Below are 22,552 nucleotides of genomic sequence, written 5' to 3' on the forward strand. Positions count from 1 at the left end.
AATTCAATTGAGTTAATGAATACTTCTATGTTTTGCATGAAATCATTGCAATTTGTGAATCCACAGCTAGATTTATGTACTTCTCATAAGCTTCTTTTTTATATGAATTTAAAAACTATAGTTCTGGGATATGCACTCTTTCTTCGCTATACAGGTTTTCTCATTCGATTTTGAAGAAACTATATAAAAAAAACAAGAACGAAATCTTATAGTCTGATATCACAACTTGATAGTGAACTGATTTTATTTTCGTTATTGCCCATAGTTATTGTGATATTTCTCAAATAAGTAAAACACTGTGCATATTTTGAAAAATTTGCAGTGAAGTATGTCGTCACTGGCCAGTTTACGTTTGGTGGGTTTTAGGACATTGTTTGCGGCGTATGAAATATAGTTAACATGTAAAAATTGCTTTTAATGATGGAAGGAGATCTACACCTTTTTCAATCCCAAGTAAATAAGTTAAATATATTGTTGTGTCACTGCAACGATATATGATGCGCAACATGCGATCTATGCCGATTTGTGACTCGTGTTTCTCTTTGTATGTGGTCTATGAAGACAGTTACAATCACACTCTAAGTTAATATTGCATTAAGAGTTACTTAATTTTAAAATTAGAGGTACACATTCGCAGATTCGAGTGCGCCCATACCTTGGTTTGTTGGCGCTAAGCTGGAAATATGGAGTAATTTTAATGTTTTTAAACATGGAGACTTTTAAGTAGTCACAGAAAAGTTCCAGTTAAGAATCTGCGTAATACCCACTATTAAATCACTTTCTTGAAGGAAAAACAACAACACTACATTGTTTTCCTTTCCCTGAGAGTTGGGGTCTGTGGGATGCTCCCCTCTTGCCATGGGCATGAGTGCGCTTGGTATAGTTAGAGCAGACTTACTGCCAGTGGCCTGACTAGAAAGTGTAAATTTAAATGTAATTGTGGCAACTTTTACAGTGAGTTAATGATCCGCCCGGCGGATTAGTGTCGATGTCCGGTTGTTTGCAACGGCACAAAGCCGCCAATTTTGCCCACTCCCAGAAAAAACAGGTTCGACCACATGCACTGAACGAAGTGTTTTCAAAACCTAGAAAAGATCCTGACAAAAGTAAAATTAAGATTGTGCCTCTTTCTCGCCCTAGTGCTGCGCAAAGACGTTCTAACAAACTATTTGTTTCATTACGAATCGCTGGCCGTCGTGTGACCTTTCAGTTAGACACAAGTGTCTCATTAACTTTGCTTAATCGTGCCTCGTACGAACAGCTAGGTTCACCACGCCTATCTAAATCTAGCAAGCACCTCACCCTCTTACAATGGACAGGAAATTCCAGGGATTGGGCAGTGTAGTTTGCCTGCCACTTACAAATCCCACACTAGGGCAGTGAATTTTATTGTGTTGAAATCAAGAGAAAGTGAGAACATATTCGGTTTAGATGCCCATGATTTGTTTGAACTTAGCATCCAAGACAATGTATTTTCAGTGACTGCTTTTACTTCAAAAGACAGTGCAGACAGCTTACGTGAAGAATTTCCTGAACTCTTTTCAGAAGAAACGGGAAAAGCTAATAACTTTGTAGCGCATGTTACGTTGAAAGACAATGCCCAGGCCGGCCGGAGTGGCCGAGCGGTTCTAGGCGCTGCAGTCTGGAACCGCGCGACCGCTACGGCCGTTGGTTCGAATCCTGCTTCGGGCATGGATGTGTGTGATGTCCTCAGGTTAGTTAGATTTCAGTAGTTCTAAGTTCTAGGGGACTGATGACCTGAGAAGTTAAGTCCAATAGTGCTCAGAGCCATTTGAACCAACAATGCCCAGCCTTAGTTTTTCCGGGCCCTCCGCTTTCCAATTGCTTTAAGAGACAAAGTAGCCAGTGAATTGAAAGAATTGAAAGATAATGGTGTAATTGCTCCCATTCAAGGTAGTCAATGGGCAAGTCCTCTCGTTTTGTTGCCTATGGCTTCTGGTCGCATTCGCATTTGTGTTGACTTCAAGTCTACAGTCAACCCACAGACAATACAGTGTGTAAACTTCTAGATGGCAGACCTCTCCCTAGTCTTGAATCGGTAGAAGTCGGTAAACGTCGGGAGGCTTCGGTAGGCACGCAGTTTCGACTGCTGCCAACATTACGAAGCTGACTGTGTTGTACAAGGTAGCCATTGTCGTCTGCTTCGTTATTGTTTTGCGCTGTACTGTTCTGCGGGTTTTTATTGTGCAGTTGTGCTAAACATTATCAAAATGAGTGAAGAGGCAGTTGCTGGCCCATCTCAGGAGTCGCCAACAACCCCTACCGGTAGGCCTACGGTTATGAAGGAAACTAGTATTACGTAGCGATGCTCGCAAAATTATATTGCGTGTGATTGAATGCTGCGAGAGGGAAAGGGAGTAGAAAAAATTGCTTCACCCCGTTTACAAATCTTCAGTGAGAGCTGCTACATACACAGGACAAAGCATGCGTAGCATGTACATGACGATTTCAGTTTCGTTTACGATCAACATTTAAAGCGAGTTTTACTCCCAAGCCTTTCGTCTGCTTTCGTGTAAGCATGACGCGCAATTTGTAGTGCCAGCACTGCAACTGGTAGGCGGTGCCTTGCCCCCCCCCCCCCCCCTCCCATCCCATCGGCTTCTCTCCCCTCGCCAGCCAATGCTTGCTTCCTCCTCTCCCCGCACTCCCCACAACTCTGCCGTCTTTCAGTTAACACACTGTGGTTGACACTTATCCACTACCCTGCCCTGAGGAACTCATGGACAGGCTTGGTGCAGGACGTTACTTTTCTAAGATAGATTTGTATGATGCCTACTTGCAAATTCTATTGGATGAAGAATCACAAAAAGCACTTGTTGTAAATACACACTTAGGACTGTCCACGTATTTGCATTTGTCCTTCAGCAGTGCTTCCACACCCGTCATTTTTCAACATTACTTGGAATAGCTGACCTCAAAAGTGGCACTTTGTTCAGACTACCTTGACGATACTGTCGTCTCAGGTCGCACACCACTGGAACACATTGCCAATCGGCGAACTCCTTTTTCCAGTGTTGTCAGAAGCAGGACAAGTGTCGACTCGAAAGGTGTGACTTTTCAAACTTAACTACAGCACTTAGGTCATGCGACAAATAGTCAGAGTGTGCACACACTCCAATCTTATTTGCTTGCAATCTGTGGCCTGCCTGATCCTCGCAATGTGTCTGAACTGCAGTCAGTACTAGGCAAGGTGACATACTACATTCGGTTCATACCGAATGCCGGTCAGATCGTGGCTCCATTGCATTGCTTATCTTTTGGGTGTGGACTAAAGACTGTCGAGAGGCATTTCAGAAAAGCCACAATGCTTTGCTTAGTGACAGACGTTTAGTGCATTTTGACCCTGCCAAGCCTACGGAATAGGCGATGTGGTTTCACTCAGAATTGGTGCACAAGACCGACCTATTGCTTTTGCCTCAAAGTTGTTAACTCAAACTCAGTGCCATTATTTTCAAACAGAAAAAGAGGCTCTCGCTGTTGCGTGTGGTGTGACCAAATTCCATCACTACCTGTATGGTCGCAAGTTCTTATTAGTGACAGACCACAATTCTTTTCAGTCCTTGTTTCATCCGTCAAAGCTGGTTCCTACACGCACTGCTCAAAAATTGCAACAGTGAGCTTTATTGCTTTCGCAGTATCAGTATGAAATTGTGTGCAGACCTACGACAAATCATGGTAATGCAGACGCCATATCTCGCCTTCCGATTGATCAAGACTCTGATTGCGATGCATCTGCCGCGTCTTGTTGCCAAATCGGTGTGCAGGGCTCTGAATTGCTGGAATCTTTTCCCTTGTACTACAGAAAAATTTTACAGCCCACGGAAGCAGACCCAGATCTTAAGATTTTGTTGCATTACATTCTCACGTCTTGGCTTCGCTCATTGAACAGCTCGGGGACAAAAAATTAAAACTTTGAGGTTTGCCAATGACATTTTAATTCTGTCAGAGACAGCAAAGGACTTGGAAGATCGTTTGGACGGAATGGGCAGTACCTTGAAAGGAAAGTATAACAAAAGCAAATGGAGTTAAATCAGGTGATTCTGAGGGAATTAGATTGCGAAACGAGACACTTAAAGCAGTAGATGAGTTTTGGTCTTTGGGCAGCAAAGTAACTGACGATGGCCGAAATAGACAGGACATAAAATGTAGAATTGGAGTGGGAATCACTAAAACAAAAGAGTTTTTCGTTGCGACGGGATCTTCTCATGAAATTTCGGTGACTGGTTTTCGCCTCCGATTGCAAAAACATTGGCACCCACCTACAAAGGGAGAAACGATCGTTACGATAAAATAAGAGAAATCAGGGCTCGCACATAAAAATTTAAGTGCTCGTTTTTCCCGCGCGCTGTTCGAGGGTGGAACAACAGAGAGACAGCTTGAAGGAGGTTCATTGAAGCCTCTCTCAGGCACCTTATTGTAAATAGCAGAGAAATCACGTAGACATAGATGTAGATATAGATTTAGACTGGCAATGGCAAGAAAAGCATTTCTGAAGAAGAGAAATTTGTTAACATCAAAAAGAGATTTAAGTGTCAGAAAGTCTTTTCTGAAGGTATTTGCAATGTAGCTACAGGTGTGTATGGAAGTGACACTTGGACGAAAAACAGCTTAGACAAGAAGAGAACAGAAGCTTTTGAAATGTTGTGCTGTTGAAGAATGCCGAAGATTATATGGGTAAGTCACATAACTATTGAGGAGGTACTGAATGGAAGTGGGGAGACAAGAAATTTGTGGCACAACTTGACTATAAGAATGGATTGGTTGATAGGACACATTTTTTGACGTCAAGGGATCACCAGTTTAGTATTGGAGGGCAATGTGAGTGGTAAAAATCGTAGAGGGTGACCAAGAGATGAATACTATTAGCAGATTCAATAAGATGTAGGTTGCAGTAGTTATTTGGAGATGAAGAGCCTTTTACAGGTTAGAGTAGCATGGAGAGCTGAATCAAACCAGTCTTCGGACTGATGTCCACAACAACAACAACAACAACAAGTACCATTTATACATGACCTCTGACGCCATTGTGAACCCCTTCATCTGACAACAAATGTAAATCGTCCACTCTGAGAAGACTGTTGGAGCAGTGGCTGATGGGAGTCGCTGTTTCGATAGAAATCGAAACACTGTAAGACTTGGGACTGATATACGCTTGTTTTCGGTAGCTATCACGCTTAGCTTTCACGCAAGGAACCATTCAATAAATATAATCCATTTCGAATTCTGTTACGTCAAGACTCCGCCTATTAAGTCTGCTTTATATTCGCTTACGAGCACATATATGCACTGATTTTTCGTTTTATTCTGTGCGTTTCTTTCGTTCGAGCACCACAGGCATTTCATCCCCAGAGGTCTGTGGGCAACGCCCCAGCCTAGCAACACTTTCGATGTCAGTCCGCTCGGACACGAGTAGTGCGTACTCCCTGAGATCCTACGCTGCTGGGAACTCATCAGTTCCGTATTCGTTTAGTAGTCGTGGGATCACAATCAACGTGAGCAGCAATGTCGCTGAACAATAAATGGCGGTCTCAGTAGACCACAATTGTTACGCTGTCAAATTACGACACGTGCTGGTAGACGTTTCTCCTCACACGATGCATAAAGCCATCTTCTCACACACAAATACGATTTCTTAACGAGAAACCCACTGCGTTCTTATACAAAGAATGTACATGCTTACTGCCACCTAATTCGTGTGGTTCGCATGATAACCATTTGCATATCAACGTAAGTGGTAAAGTCGTGTCCAAAAAAATGTAGACACTCTCTGTGGAACAAACTACCATATCATTGCAATTTTGCGCGGTAGTTTAGTCCATCTTGGCGCGTGTTTTCCTGCAGGTGACAGTACAGCAATGTACGAAGTAAGATTATCGCTTTGAGCAACGCAAGGCGTTATTGAAGTGTTACTGAAAGTGCGAAAACATGATGGAGGCACAGCGACAATGGCGTAATATGTACAGAACTCAGCCACCAACATGTACAATTAATCGTATTCGGGATAAATCGGAAGCCGACGACACTCTTCAGGAGGTGCATGAGAAAGGGTCTAGCCGACCAGAAACATCAACAAGTCTAGGTTCCAGCGCTGCTGCTTTAGGTCATTTCACTAGGTCACCTAAAAAATCTGTGAAGCAAGGTGCACGTGAAAGCGGGCAAGACGATCGAGCATACGACAAATTCCGAAGATTGCAAAGCGGCAAATGTACTTTCCAAGACTGCTGTACGCTGTGAACGAGGACGACCCGGACTGAAGGATGGAGTACTGGGTGTGGTTTGAAGGCACCGTTTGAGAGGATGCACGGTTTGCAGTGATGTTTACGTGGTCTGACGAGACGCAGTTCAAACTGAACGGTACTATAAACCGCCACAACGCCATGTACTGGTTTCCTGAAAATCCTCTTGTTCATGTGGACAATCTCTTAATCTACTGGGTGTTAAATTGGGGTGTGGTCTGTCGACATGTGGTTTGATTGGCCAATTCTTCTTTGAAGGTACCATAACAGGTGATGTATATCTTTACATATTGCAAACATCTATTTTGGAAATGAAAGACTTTTTCTACAACAATATATGTCTCAGCCTCACTACCACAGAGATGTCAGAGCCTATCTGGATAAAAACGACCTGGACAATGGATAGGACGAAGAGGAGCTGGTGAGTACCCATCATGGTTTCCACATCTTACATCTCTTGACTTCAACCTATGGGGGACCTTGAAAAATGAAGTTTATCAACAGACGCCAGCTACACTGAACGAGCTACGATAAATCATCGAGGCGTCCTGTGCAACTGTCAAACCGGCAACACTGACAGCAGAACTTCGGTCAACAGTTCAGAGGCATAGATGTTGTTCGGCTGCTAATGAGGGCACTTTGAACACATAAATAACTTTCCACTGGGCAAGAATTGTACTGTTATGTCCTTTCGTTTCATTAGTATTATTAAAGAGCGTCTATATTTTAGTGGGCCCCTCTGTGTGTACTTCATACCAATTTGTCATTGTAGGATGCCACCTTCATTGAGCTGCAGTCTTTATGTTCATGAGCATATAGTCAACTCTAACTACACAGTCTGACAAAAAAGGTGATACACCCAGAAGGGAAAGGAGGAAACCAAACGAAACTTCACGGATTGAGACTGATGTGATATTATTTAATTGATTACAAAATCGAACCATAATTATAAAGAACTTGGTAGAATGAGCCCACTTATCAGTATGACATTGCATCGGCTCTGGCCTGGATGCGTGCACTGATTCATTTGGGGAGGCTCTCGCAAAGTCTATCCTCTCCTGAGGCAGTCTGGCCAAAACTGTTGTAATTTGTCCTTGATATCTGGGATGCTCGCACTGGGGCAGAGTCGATATCTGAGCTGGTCCCACACATGTTCTATCAAGAACAGATCTGGGTATCCTGCTTCCCAAGCAAGTACCTCAACATCATGCAGACAGTTCATAGAAGCACATGTCACATGTAGATGAGCATTCTACTATTGAAAATAGAACCCTGATACAGCTACATGAGAGATGGCCAATCAGGTCACTGTGCGCTCAAATTCTAGTGACTCACTAGGTACAATTACTGTCAGTTGTCCCATTGGCATAGAAGATAGAGCAGCACGAGACTGCTCTGCCTTTGGCTCGGATCCTATCCTTATTATCGTCCCATGTCCAATTTTCTATCGTCCTCTGAACAACGAACTCATTTGGCAACACTGTTTCTGGCAATTTACTCGTGCAACGACCCGATTGGCTGACTTCAATGCTAATTAACTTGGAAACGGCGCAGCGTATATATACACTCCTGGAAATGGAAAAAAGAACACATTGACACCGGTGTGTCAGACCCACCATACTTGCTCCCGACACTGCGAGAGGGCTGTACAAGCAATGATCACACGCACGGCACAGCGGACACACCAGGAACCGCGGTGTTGGCCGTCGAATGGCGCTAGCTGCGCAGCATTTGTGCACCGCCGCAGTCAGTGTCAGCCAGTTTGCCGTGGCATGCGGAGCTCCATCGCAGTCTTTAACACTGGTAGCAAGCCGCGACAGCGTGGACGTGAACCGTATGTGCAGTTGACGGACTTTGAGCGAGGGCGTATAGTGGGCATGCGGGAGGCCGGGTGGACGTACCGCCGAATTGCTCAACACGTGGGGCGTGAGGTCTCCACAGTACATCGATGTTGTCGCCAGTGGTCGGCGGAAGGTGCACGTGCCCGTCGACCTGGGACCGGACCGCAGCGACGCACGGATGCACGCCAAGACCGTAGGATCCTACGCAGTGCCGTAGGGGACCGCACCGCCACTTCCCAGCAAATTAGGGACACTGTTGCTCCTGGGGTATCGGCGAGGACCATTCGCAACCCGTCTCCATGAAGCTGGGCTACGGTCCCGCACACCGTTAGGCCGTCTTCCGCTCACGCCCCAACATCGTGCAGCCTGCCTCCAGTGGTGTCGCGACAGGCGTGAATGGAGGGACGAATGGAGACGTGTCGTCTTCAGCGATGAGAGTCGCTTCTGCCTTGGTGCCAATGATGGTCGTAGGCGTGTTTGGCGCCGTGCAGGTGAGCGCCACAATCAGGACTGCATACGACCGACGCACACAGGGCCAACACCCGGCATCATGGTGTGGGGAGCGATCTCCTACACTGACCGTACACCTCTGGTGATCGTCGAAGGGACACTGAATAGTGCACGGTACATCCAAACCGTCATCGAATCCATCGTTCTACCATTCCTAGACCGGCAAGGGAACTTGCTGTTCCAACAGGACAGTGCACATCCGCATGTATCCCGTGCCACCCAACGTGCTCTAGAAGGTGTAAGTCAACTACCCTGGCCAGCAAGATCTCCGGATCTATCCCCCATTGAGCATGTTTGGGACTGGATGAAGCGTCGTCTTACGCGGTCTGCACGTCCAGCACGAACGCTGGTCCAACTGAGGCGCCAGGTGGAAATGGCATGGCAAGCCGTTCCACAGGACTACATCCAGCATCTCTACGATCGTCTCCATGGGAGAATAGCAGCCTGCATTGCTGCGAAAGGTGGATATACACTGTACTAGTGCCGACATTGTGCATGCTCTGTTGCCTGTGTCTATGTGCCTATGGTTCTGTCAGTGTGATCATGTGATGTATCTGACCCCAGGAATGTGTCAATAAAGTTTCCTCTTCCTGGGACAATGAATTCACGGTGTTCTTATTTCAATTTCCAGGAGTGTAACTCTTTGGACAGCCTACGCTGCAACACCTTTACAAGTTTTTCAGAGTGTATGCCCACTGGGCCTGGTGACAGCACTAAACATGAACAACCCTAATGCACTCTAATGGCCATTCTACCTACTATCACCTGATTATTTGCATGCAGTATCTCCCAATGTTGTGTAAGTGTCTTCTGAGTGCTTCACATTTTGTCAGGCAGTGCACATGCTGTAATGAACATTCTCAGTCGACGATTACTTTACTACAGCCAGCAGCATAATCACATTCTACATCACTGTTTTTTAAGTACTTCTATATTTATAAAAATTGCTCGTGGGATTTGATGTGCAGTATATAACACCCTCTAATTACTGAGACAAAGCAACTCGTCTTTAAGTATTTCTAATCTCTTTTTCTGGTGGTATTACTATAAAGATTGTGTTTATAGGGAGTACTCAATGAGTTAAAGAAGATTACGCAATGTTGGGCAATATGTTGATACTGGATTGCGCGTGAGAGAGAGGGGGTAGATAAACTGAGGGCGAGATAGTGTCCTGTGTAGCGTCCTAGCTGATGTGGCACTACATCATCTGTGTAAGATGACGGCCGTTGGTCGACCTCAGAAGGCAACACATATACAGACAACAAAATGGAGGGCTCTCATTGGCCCAAAACATAAGGAAGAATTTTGCTACCCTGTGTCAAGGAAACAAAGCAGCAATCAAGAAAGGTCTGTGAGGGTGAGCGGTTACGTGTCGGACATAGATACTGTTGATCACGGTAGAATATGCCTTATCAGTTAAATTGTGGGACTTTTTAGAGTTTGTTAAATGTAACTGTCTTTGTTTGGCGCGATAAGTGAGTGTAAGGCCGTTTTAATCTACATATTGCACAGATGGGCGATAAGTGATTGTGTAAACATGTTTTGTGAACCACGAGAAAGGGAATTACTAGAATTACAAATGGCATCCCTTCAAAACACGAGCGCGCTTTTATTCGACCATTAACTCCTCTCAGACTTCACACCATTCTACACCGTTAGAGCCATCCATTCAGACTCTGAATCCGGCGAATTGGCGTTTCTACTGTGCAGAGGGGATAGCAACATCTGAAAGACGCAGCTAAGTGTATTTCAGGTACGTACAGCGAGATACAACGGACATGCGTGTCTCGACGAGCAACTAGCCGAGTTCTGACGATCCATCACCAACAGGTTCTGTGACAGGTATTTCTAATGCAAGAAAATGTTGAAGAACGTAACACCACACATGTAAATAGGACAACTCTACACGAAGTTTCTCCGTCAGACATCTGACTTCGAAATACTGATTCCCTTCGCTTCTTTACTGTCGTTTATTTCGAATGAATTTATCTTTAATTCTTAATAGTTTGCTCATGTTCTGTATGAAATACTGATGGTTTGTGTTGGAATTCATTTTCAGGGCATAAAATCCTGAAGAAACTGAAGAAAATTGCTATAAATTCATTACGTTATTCAAGTACATGATCTAAAGCGCTGATTTTTATGCTTACCTGATAAACTATTTCATGTCCTGCCCAGCAGTAAATGAATATTTGAAATGCTGGCAATGGAAGGAAAATTAAACATTTCAGAGTTGAGTTTCCCTCAGGATTCTGGAAGAAAAAAAAAATAGCTACAAGATAACACACACAGTGCTTAGAACATAAAATATCTGTTTTCTAATACGACACATGCTCATCCAAATCACTGTAAAGACTTATATTTAGAAGAATTACCTACTACTGGAAGAGCAATACACTTTTTCCATCCTTTTATTTACACAGGAGAGCTTAACACTTGACATTTTTCGAGATTTTCGTGCAACTTTAATCCACTACATTCACAGTCCATGTAAACAAGCCGGCAAGAGAAATTATATCCATAACTTTATTATTCTGTTGAAGGGTGATTACATCATACTAATATGTATTATATCTTCCTACATCATTTACAGATAAATTACATTTTCTTTTCTTTTGAAGTATTACTAAACGCAAATTTGCAGGTTTCACATGCGTGCAAAGTTTCCTTGACTCTCATTGTAACAAATGTGCAGTGTGAGAAGTTCATGGAGGGTAATTGAAAAGGTGGGAACATAGAGAAATTAATTAAATACAATAAAGATGTTATAAAACTACATGTACACACACACACACACACACACACACACACACACACACACAAATAACTCAACATTGTAAAGATGTCATACATATTGTGTTTTTTTACAAACATTCTATATGCAAAACCAGGAGTGGCCTGTCAGATGTCAATACAGTAACTGAATTCTTGCTATACCCGTCCCAGCAGGGCATCGTCGACTGTGGCAGTCGCTTTCCATATTCTCTTCCGGAGCTGTGCTACATCACGTGGTAGAGGCGGTACATTCACCAGATCTTTAATGTGTCCCCACAGAAAAAAGTCACACGGAGTGAGATCTGGTGATCGGGGAGGCCATTTCATGAAACAGCTGTCCCCTTCTGTGGCACGGCCATTGCATCGATGTGGCAGCTCCGTGTTCAGGCACCCACGCGCTTCACGATGAAAATGGGGTGGAGCCCCATCTTGCTGAAGGATGAACGAAGAGCCCAGTTGGATTTGAGGCATCAGCCATTACTGCAACATGTCCAAGTAGGAATATCCAATGACAGTGGCCTCAGCAAAGAAGAATGGCCTGTACAGTTTTCGATGTGACAATGCACAAAAACCATTTACCTTTGGGGAATCACTCTCAAATTCAATGGATTCGTGTGGATGTTTTGTACCCAATATTCGAGAATTATGCCTGTTCATTGTCCCATTAGTGTGAAAAGTGGCTTCGTCGCAAAAATTAAGCGACCAACAATGCCATCCCCATTCTCATTCAATTGTTGCAACTGCGAACGAAACTCAAAACGCTTGTCTTTGTTGTCGTCTTTGAGCTTCTGCGCTAGCTCCAATTTGAATGGTTTCATAGACAGCTTCTGTCGCAGGACTTTCCACACTGTCGTTGGAGCCATTCCGAGTTCACGGGATGCACAACGCACCGATTTCTTTGAACTCCTTATGAATGTCTCTTGTACGCACTCCACATTAGCTTCACTCACACTGGGAGGTCCGCGTCTCTGCCGGGCACAAGCAACCCGTCGTAACAAATTTGTTGTGCCAGTGGTAAATGGTCTTCCTTGTTGGTAGCTCGTTACCGTACTTGTTTCTAAACATCCATTGAAGAGCCGTGGCACACTTGTTTTTGTCGAAGTCCAACACTCAATAGCTCGTTCCGCACCTGAACGCGCCATATTTGCGACTTATCGACAAATTACCGAACTACGCTGTGATGGTATACACGAAAAAAAAAACTTTCAGAGTTTCTCTTGAAAATGACATATGTCTGATACCTGTACAATGTTTGGTTCTTGTGCAATAAATATTTGAAATGTTTCCAGACTTTATGTACACCCTGCACATATAACCGATAATCGAAGGGGGGTCAACAGCTTAACTGGTTCACTAGAACGATAGAACAGTGCAGGGCATCACTCGCTACTAAACTTTTGCAATGGAACTCGTGGTCGGAATCGAGAATTTTTGGTACATGAAATTTTATTTCTCATTCCGTTGTAGCCATCAAGTGAGATGGCTTGACATTAATAGAAGAAGTGTCCACTCGATGACTAAGTCTACATCTACATCTACATTTATACTGCGCAAGCCACCCAACGGTGTGTGGCGGAGGGCACTTTACGTGCCACTGTCATTACCTCCCTTTCCTGTTCCAGTCGCGTATGGTTCGCGGGAAGAACGACTGCCAAAAAGCCTCCATGCGAGCTCGAATCTCTCTAATTTTACACTCGTGATCTCCTCGGGAGGTATAAGTAGGTGGAAGTCATTAATGGCAGGGAAAAAGTCTTATTTGGAAATGATGAGGAACGAAATCGATCATGTTCCTTGCGAGGAAACCAGGCTGGCATTCGCCTTAAGCAGTTTAGGGGAACCATGGGAAACGTAAATCTGGATGACTGAAAAGGGATTTGAACCGCCTCTCCCCCCCCCCCCCCCATCTGCTCCTCATACCCCAGCCCACTTCACCTTACCCCACAGAATTCTAGTCCAGTGTGCTGACCACTACACCACTTCGCTCAGTGACAAGTATGAAAGTGGAATCCTAAGTCTGCTAAATTCCCACGAAACAGCGGAGAATTCTGATTAGCATGATGACAACTGGAAAGTGTGAACCTTACATTGATTTTCATTGAAATAAAATATATGGGCAGTGATAAAACATTGTAACTATTACAATTTATAGCGGTTGACGTGCACTATGAGCTGAGGGATAGTTAACAGGGATTCCATATCGTAACCCCCCCCCAAAAAAAGTAAAAGGGATGTACTTATCATTAATGTAACTAGATTATTATAAGTTTATTGATACTACAATAGTGAAGCCATAGTCACAGTATATAAATTTTTTTCTTTACAAACATGTGGTTCCTGAAGAGGGGCAGCAGACTTTTCAGTAGTTGCAGGGGCAACAGCCTGGACGATTGACTGATCTGGCCTTGCAACATTAATCAAAACGGCCTTGCTGTGCTGGTACTGCGAACGGCTGAAAGCAAGGGGAAACTACAGCCATAATTTATCCCGAGGACATGCAGCTTTACTGTATGATTAAATGATGATGACGTCCTCTTGGGTAAAATATTCCGGAGGTAAAATAGTCCCCCATTCGGATCTCCGGGTGGGGACTACTCAGGAGGACGTCTTTATCAGGAGGAAGAAAACTGGCGTTCTACGGATCGGAGCATGGAATGTCAGATCCCTTAATCGGGCAGGTAGGTTAGAAAATTTAAAAGGGAAATCGATAGGTTAAAGTTAGATATAGTGGGAATTAGTGAAGTTCGGTGGCAGGAGGAACAAGACTTTTGGTCAGGTGAATACAGGGTTATAAATACAAAATCAAATAGGGGTAATGAAGGAGTAGGTTTAATAATGAATAGGAAAATAGGAATGCGGGTAAGCTACTACAAACAGCATAGTGAACGCATTATTGTGGCCAAGATAGACACAAAGCCCATGCCTACTACAGTAGTACAAGTTTATATGCCAACTAGCTCTGCAGATGATGAAGAAATTGATGAAATGTATGATGAGATAAAAGAAATTATTCAGGTAGTGAAGGGAGACGAAAATTTAATAGTCATGGGTGACTGGAATTTGTCAGTAGAACAAGGGAGAGAAGGAAACATAGTAGGTGGATATGGATTGGGGCTAAGAAATGAAAGAGGAAGCCGTCTGGTAGAATTTTGCACAGAGCATAACTTAATCATAGCTAACACTTGGTTCAAGAATCATAAAAGAAGGTTGTATACATGGAAGAATACTGGAGATACTAAAAGGTATCAGATAGATTATATAATTGTAAGACAGAGATTTAGGAATCAGGTTTTAAATTGTAGGACATTTCCAGGGGCAGATGTGGACTCTGACCACAATCTATTGGTTATGACCTGTAGGTTAAAACTGAAGAAACTGCAAAAAGGTGGGAATTTAAGGACATGGGATCTGGATAAGCTGAAAGAACCAGAGGTTGTACAGAGTTTCAAGGAGAGCATAAGGGAACAATTGGCAGCAATGGGGGAAAGAAACACAGTTGAAGAAGAATGGGTAGCTCTGAGGGATGAAGTAGTGAAGGCAGCAGAGGATAAAGTAGGTAAAAAGACGAGGGCTGCTAGAAATCCTTGGGTAACAGAAGAAATATTGAATTTAATTGAGGAAAGGAGAAAATATAAAAATGCAGTAAATGAAGCAGGAAAAAAGGAATACAAACGTCTCAAAAATGAGATCGACAGGAAGTGCAAAATGGCGAAACAGGGATGGCTAGAGGACAAATGTAAGGATGTGGAGGCTTATCTCACTAGGGGTAAGATAGATACTGCCTACAGGAAAATTAAAGAGACCTTTGGAGATAATAGAACCACTTGTATGAACAACAAGTGCTCAGATAGAAACCCAGTTCTAAGCAAAGAAGGGAAAGCACAAAGGTGGAAGGAGTATATAGAGGGTCTATACAAGGGCGATGTACTTGAGGACAATATTATGGAAATGGAAGAGGATGTAGATGAAGACGAAATGGGAGGTAAGATACTGCGTGAAGAGTTTGACAGAGCACTGAAAGACCTGAGTCGAAACAAGGCCCCCGGAGTAGACAACATTCCATTAGAACTACTGACGGCCTTGGGAGAACCAGTCATGACAAAACTCTACCAGCTGGTGAGCAAGATGTATGAGACAGGTGAAATACCCTCAGACTTCAAGAAGAATATAATAATTCCAATCCCAAAGAAAGCAGGTGTTGACAGATGTGAAAATTACCGAACTATCAGTTTAATAAGTCACAGCTGCAAAATACTAACGCGAATTCTTTACAGACGAATGGAAAAACTGGTAGATGCGGACCTCGGGGAGGATCAGTTTGGATTCCGTAGGAATGTTGGAACACGTGAGGCAATACTGACCTTACGACTTGTCTTAGAAGAAAGATTAAGAAAAGGCAAACCTACGTTTCTAGCATTTGTAGACTTAGAGAAAGCTTTTGACAATGTTGACTGGAATACTCTCTTTCAAATTCTGAAGATGGCAGGGGTAAAATACAGGGAGCGAAAGGCTATTTATAATTTGTACAGGAACCAGATAGCAGTCATAAGAGTCGAGGGGCATGAAAGGGAAGCAGTGGTTGGGAAAGGAGTGAGACAGGGTTGTAGCCTGTCCCCGATGTTATTCAATGTGTATATTGAGCAAGCAGTAAAGGAAACAAAAGAAAAGTTTGGGGTAGGTATTAAAATTCATGGAGAAGAAAAAAAAACTTTGAGGTTCGCCGATGACACTGTAATTCTGTCAGAGACGACAAAGGACTTGGAAGAGCAGTTGAACGGAATCGACAGTGTCTTGAAAAGAGGATATAAGATGAACATCAACAAAAGCAAAACGAGGATAATGGAATGTAGTCAAATGAAATAGGGTGATGCTGAGGGAATTAGATTAGGAAATGAGACAATTAAAGTAGTAAAGGAGTTTTGCTATTTAAGGAGTAAAATAACTGATGATGGTCGAAGTAGAGAGGATATAAAATGTAGACTGGCAATGGCAAGGAAAGCGTTTCTCAAGAAGAGAAATTTGTTAACATCGAATATAGATTTATGTATCAGGAAGTCGTTTCTGAAAGTATTTGTTTGGAGTGTAGCCATGTATGGAAGTGAAACATGGACGATAACTAGTTTGGACAAGAAGAGAATAGAATCTTTCGAAATGTGGTGCTACAGAAGAATGCTGATGATTAGATGGGTAGATCACGTAACTAATGAGGAGGTATTGAATAGGATTGGGGAGAAGAGAAGTTTGTGGCACAACTTGACTAGAAGAAGGGATCGGTTGGTAGGACATGTTTTGAGGCATCAAGGGATCACAAATTTAGCGTTGGAGGGCAGCGTGGAGGGTAAAAATCGTAGAGGGAGACCAAGAGATGAATACACTAAGCAGATTCAGAAGGATGTAGGTTGCAGTAGGTACTGGGAGATGAAGCAGCTTGCACAGGATAGAGTAGCATGGAGAGCTGCATCAAACCAGTCTCAGGACTGAAGACAACAACAACAACAAAGAAAGAGGAAAAAATTATATACTGGGACTGTGGCTGTACTATTGTAGTGTCAAATAAACTTTTAAATTATATTTTACTCACACTCCTTATGACAATCATGTCAGAATATAGAAAAATAAGATTATTATGAGATGATTCCTGAAATTTTTCCGACCAAATAGTATTCTATGATGTTTCAGGATTTTAGCTACCTGACGTCGACTTCTTGCCATGTTGTTTCAGCTGACATTCAGTCATTTTCAGGTGAATATTTTGCACTGGAGATTGCTCGTTTACATCGCTAACATTATACTAGAAATCGCGCAGAGAGGCATGTGCCAAGGTAGCCCCTACCTCTGTCCAGATTCGTGACCTCTTAAAATGTTGCTCCATCTATGGCGAGCAGGCGTATGCATAATGGAGATACTACTTTCGTGATCTCTGTCAGAATGTGGGTTCAAGCAGTTAAAAGTCAGATCTCAAATTAATAACATTAACTGTCGGTACACGTGTCAGAAACAGGGACGCCTTTGTGCCAAGGGGAACTGACCCAGCCTTTATACAACAGTTCAGAGGGTGACTCCAGTCCACTGAGGGTTCTCTGGTCATGCATTGAGCCAGTATGTGTGTGGGGGCAGATGACTTGTGACCGTCGTTTTGCAGTGGGTGACCTACCGCCTCATGGGAAAAATCTAGTACTGCGAGGACTATTTACGGTCCATGCGCTTACCCTATCTGTCTTCGTGGTATATGTACGAGCGTCTGGTGATCGCTAGCTATATGCAGGATGTAGAAGCGATGATTTTGTTTGATGTAGGATGCGGATTGTGTGTTTACTACACTGAGACTATAAGTAGTGATATATAGCCCAGTTGGAAATCTGTTTCATGCTGTAATATTCAGGTTTTCGTCGTCGGTGGCAGAGCAGTGTAATTGAGGAGGTGTGACCTGTAGACCACTTTTGCAGGGTTTAACTGTCAGTGCAATATGGCAATCTGTACAAAATAGTTTTGCCGCTGAAAGTCTAGCCTGCAGAAAAAAGTGGTGGACAGTGCTCTCACACCAGCACATCAGTAATTTGGCGGGTAAATTCAGTAAGAGTAAATCAGAATGCTCCATTCATTCACAAGACATCCTTTGTGCTGGGTAATAGAAGCCTCTACAGACTGGGTCGAACAAGATGGGGGCAAGGTACCCTAGAGTAATGTGATGTCTTTTTTGTTCAAGTGTTCAAAGACAAGTTGAATCACACCATCCATCTCTGGTGGTATGCTGTCCTTTGGATGCGGTGCACCATCAGGACCATCAGGAAGAATGCATTCTCTGTTACTCTGGGCTATTTTCGTAAACAGGTCCTGTTAGGAGAAATATTTCCATGGACACAAGCTGAGACATCACTAAAGCTCCTACAACAACAGAAGTGACCATTAACTATTTATGCTGCACTTGACAATTTCTGAGAATGGTTGATACATAATGGATGGGCTGTCTTTTTAGGATCACTAGGAAAAACGCATCCTGTGTTATTCTGGGTAGCATTGCAAAAGGTTCCAACAGCACATCCAGAGGGAGACTTGGTTGTTATTTACATAGACATGAGATGTCAGTATAATTCCAACGTTTTAGCTGCACCTTTGAGGGTGAGTTGCTACATAAACATCTCACAGCAATGCGTCAGCCACATTGGGCATGTAAACACGTATGCGTGGCCAGACGAATCTCGCATGTGGTACAGGCTGGACAGGCACGCACGCCCGACACATCCAGTCATCATTCCAGCTTGGATCTCTGTAGGGAACAGTTTGCTGATACATCGTGATCGAATTTCTTAACGATAATTCGAAAGCGTTTTTATGTGCAATGTGTGTTTGTGCACTGCATTATTTTCGGCTATTTAAGCATTGTTTGCACGTTTGCATAGTGTTACACATGCATAATTTATGGCAGTTTTACGAGTAGCGAACGTGTCTGTGCAACAGTGTACAGCATTATTTTGTAAACAGGTCTGTAGGCTGTGCAATATATTATTTCGACAGATTATAATTAGTGAGCGTCTTTGCAGAGCGTTTTACATTCATTATTTTGACAATTTACAAGTTTTTGCATCTCTGTACATCAGGTACTGCATTATTTCGGTAATTTATGGGTAGTTTTCAGATCTGTAGGCTATATATTGTGACCACAAGCATGTCATTTTCTCACCATTTTCCCCCAGACTGCCATTTTGTATTACATCATAGGAGGGATGACACTGCCCTCTGATAGCGATACTGTGTCAGTTGGACTCCTGACCTCATGTTGGTGAAACTGGATGGAGCTACTGCCTATGACAACTCAAGTTGTTTAAATAAATACTGCATGCAAAATAAAGACTTATATTCATCCTGTCCAGCAGCCCAGCACAGGTTGAGTTCTTTTCTGCCAATTCCAGGGAAGAGGTGGTGGTGGGATGACTTAGGTTAGTGGAGGTAGCTCAGTACACGAGTTTTCCAGCCAAAATTTGAACTTTCCGTCGCGACGCATTGCGACGTTGCCACATCTACTGCTGCCATCTTGGATCCACCATCTTGAATAAATTTGGGAACAATGCCCTGCTACTCACAAGCTCTATCTCTATTAATCTGTTGTCGTATATGGCCCATGCAAATGATTCAGGGAAAAGAAACATACTCTTTCTACCATATCTAACCCACTACCTATTTTGTTCCACATTAGCGCGCTCACTCTTCTCAGTTTCTCCATTGTTGGTCTTTTCTACTCATACCCATGACCTGGCCTCTATATCAGTTGTACCAACCCATATCCCATATTTTGTATCATCCACTCTCTCACATTACATCCATTCTCAAACACTACCCATCCTTCTACGTTGACCCCGCTCCCTCATTACTCCAACAGACCACTTAACCTCCCCATTCCTTCATAGTTCTCCTCTGGTGCAGATTTTTCCCATTTTAGTGCAGCAAAGTGCTTCCTCATTTTTTTCAGTACTGTATTTCTATTAAAATACATCTACTTATACATGATTACTCTGTAGTTCACAATCAAGTCCCAGGCAGACGATTCATTGAATCATATTAAAGCTATTTCTGAACTGTTCCACTCTCGAACAGCGCGCGGTAAAAATGAACATTTAAATATTTTTATGCGAGCTCTGATTTCTCGATCTCTCTATGTAGGTGGGCGCCAACAAATTTTTTTTCGCATTCGGAAAGCTGGTGATTGAAATTTCATGAGAAGATACTTTCGCAACAAAAAAATCTTTGTTTTAATGATTGGCATCCTAACTCACTTATCATATCGTGGCACTTCCGCCGTTATATCGCGTTAACACAAAATGAGCTGGCCTTCTTTGAACTTTTTTGGTGTCCTCCGCCAGTCCTATCTCAAGTCACGAATTTCATTGATAGATATAAAGGGTGATTCACGAAGATATGCACATCTTTTAACACACTACTGGCCATTAAAATTGCTACGCCACGAAGATGACGTGCTACAGACACGAAATTTAACCAACGGAAAGAAGATGCTGTGATATGCAAATGATTAGCTTTTCAGAGCATTCATCAAGGCTGGCGCCGGTGGCGACACCTACAAAGTGCTGATATGAGGAAAGTTTCCAACCATACACAAACAGCAGTTGACTGGCGTTGCCTGGTGAAACGTTGTTGTGATGCCTCGTATAAGGAGGAGAAATGCGTACGATCACGTTTCCGACCGATTGTAGCCTATCGCGATTGCAGTTTATCGTATAGTGACATTGCCGCTCGCGTTCGTCGAGATCCAATGACTGTTAGCAGAATATGGAATCGGTGGGTTCTGGAGGGTAATATGGAACGCCGTGCTGGATCCCAACAGCCTCGTATCACTAGCAGTCGAGATGACAGGCATCTTATCCACATGGCTGTAACGAATCGTGCAGCCACGTCTCGATCCCTGAGTCAACAGATGGGGGAGTTTGCAAGACAACAACCATCTGCTCGAACAGTTCGACGACGTTTACAGAAGTATTGACAATCAGCTCGCAGACCATGGCTGCGGTTACCCTTGACGCTGCATCACAGACAGAAGTGCCTGCCATGGTGTACTCAACGACGAACCTGGGTGCACGAATGGCAAAACATTTTTTCGGATGAATCCAGGTTCTGTTTACAGCATCATGATGGTCGCATTCGTGTTTGGCGACATCGCGGTGAACGCACATTGCGTTGAACGCACATTGGAAGCGTGTATTCGTCATCGTCATATTGGTGTATCACCCGAGGTGATGGTATGAGGTGCCATTGGTTACACGTCTCGGTCACCTCCTGTTCGCATTGACGGCACTTTGAACAGTGGACGTTACATTTTAGATGTGTTACGACCCATGGCTCTACCCTTCATTTGATCTCTGCGACACTCTACATTTCAGCAGGTTAATGCACGACCACATGTAGCAGGTCCTGTAAGGGCCTTTCTGGATACAGAAAATGTTCGACTGCTGCCCTGGCCAGCACATTCTCCAGATCTCTCACCAATTGAGAACGTCTGGTCAATGGTGGCCGAGCAACTGGCTCGTCACAATACGCCAGTCACTATTCTTGATGAACAGTGGTATCGTGTTGAAGCTGCATGGGCTGCTGTATCTGTACAGGCCATTCAAGCTCTGTTTGACTCAATGCCCAGGCATATCAAGGCCGTTACTATGGCCAGAGGTGGTTGTTCTGGGTACTGATTTCTCAGGATCTATGCACCCAAACTGCGTGAAAATGTAATCACATGTTAGTTCTAGTGTAATATATTTGCCCAATGAGTACGGTTTATCATCTGCATTTCTTCTTGGTGTAGAAGTTGTAATGGCCAGTAGTGTATGTTATTCTATAAGTAAAACTAAAGAAAAAAATTCATATAAAGATAGGTCCGCTAATGTTTACTACGGAGCTACGGCTGATAAAATATTTTACCTGAAATTTAGCAACTTCGCTAATGTTATGTCATCGCAAAACTGTACGAAGTTAAATTAAAGCACGATTTCCATTAATTTTTTTATGATTTGTCTGGTAAATCTATTGAAACATGTCCCAGATGTGCATCTGCAATAGTATTCCAGAACATCCAGAAAAGCAAAGATTACTATACAAGTAAATTAGTTTACTTTCCATTAAGAGTGTAGAAACGTTTATGTCATTACTTTAAAAGTTTAGTGAGTTTTTTCAGTCGTTTCCGAACCTTGAAACGAGTTACATTTCTGTACTGTTCAGTGAAGGAACTTAATAACAACCACGTATTTAAGTGAAACCACATAGTAAATGCTTTAGTTTGTAGATTAATTATGAAACAGGGATGCCTTTGAAATTTACGACAGAGGAATACGTCGATATGGTGTTTATTTATGGCAAATGTGATGGTAATGCTACGGCTGTTGTTAACGAATCCGCGTACGTTATCCAACACGGAGGACTCCGAATGCACGAACTATTAGTGGAGTATTTCGAATGCTACGGCAGACAGATTCTCTACCTTGCGTTCAAATCAGTATGATTGCTCGATATGTGAAGATGACGATGAGAATATTATGGATGCTGGTCAACGTAGCCCGGGTACCGGTTCACGAAAACTCTCAACGATCAGGAATTTCACAATGTAAGGTATGGCGTACACTGAAGTACAATTATCTGTATCCTTACCATAAACAAAAAGTGCATAATTTACAT

At 43.2% G+C, this 22,552-nt stretch overlaps 1 protein-coding gene across 1 annotated transcript in view; it reads right to left on the reverse strand.

The window, feature by feature from the left end:
- LOC126336453 (odorant receptor Or2-like) overlaps positions 1-22,552 on the reverse strand; it is a 130,367-nt gene that overhangs the window by 45,977 nt on the left and 61,838 nt on the right. Inside the window, exon 4 of the mRNA XM_050000162.1 lies at positions 10,759-10,860. Within this exon, the coding sequence (XP_049856119.1) occupies positions 10,759-10,860 (102 nt within the window). The remainder of the gene's footprint in view (positions 1-10,758; positions 10,861-22,552) is intronic.

The sequence above is a fragment of the Schistocerca gregaria genome, chromosome 2 (genome assembly GCF_023897955.1).
Source record: "Schistocerca gregaria isolate iqSchGreg1 chromosome 2, iqSchGreg1.2, whole genome shotgun sequence".
Taxonomy (NCBI): domain Eukaryota; kingdom Metazoa; phylum Arthropoda; class Insecta; order Orthoptera; family Acrididae; genus Schistocerca; species Schistocerca gregaria.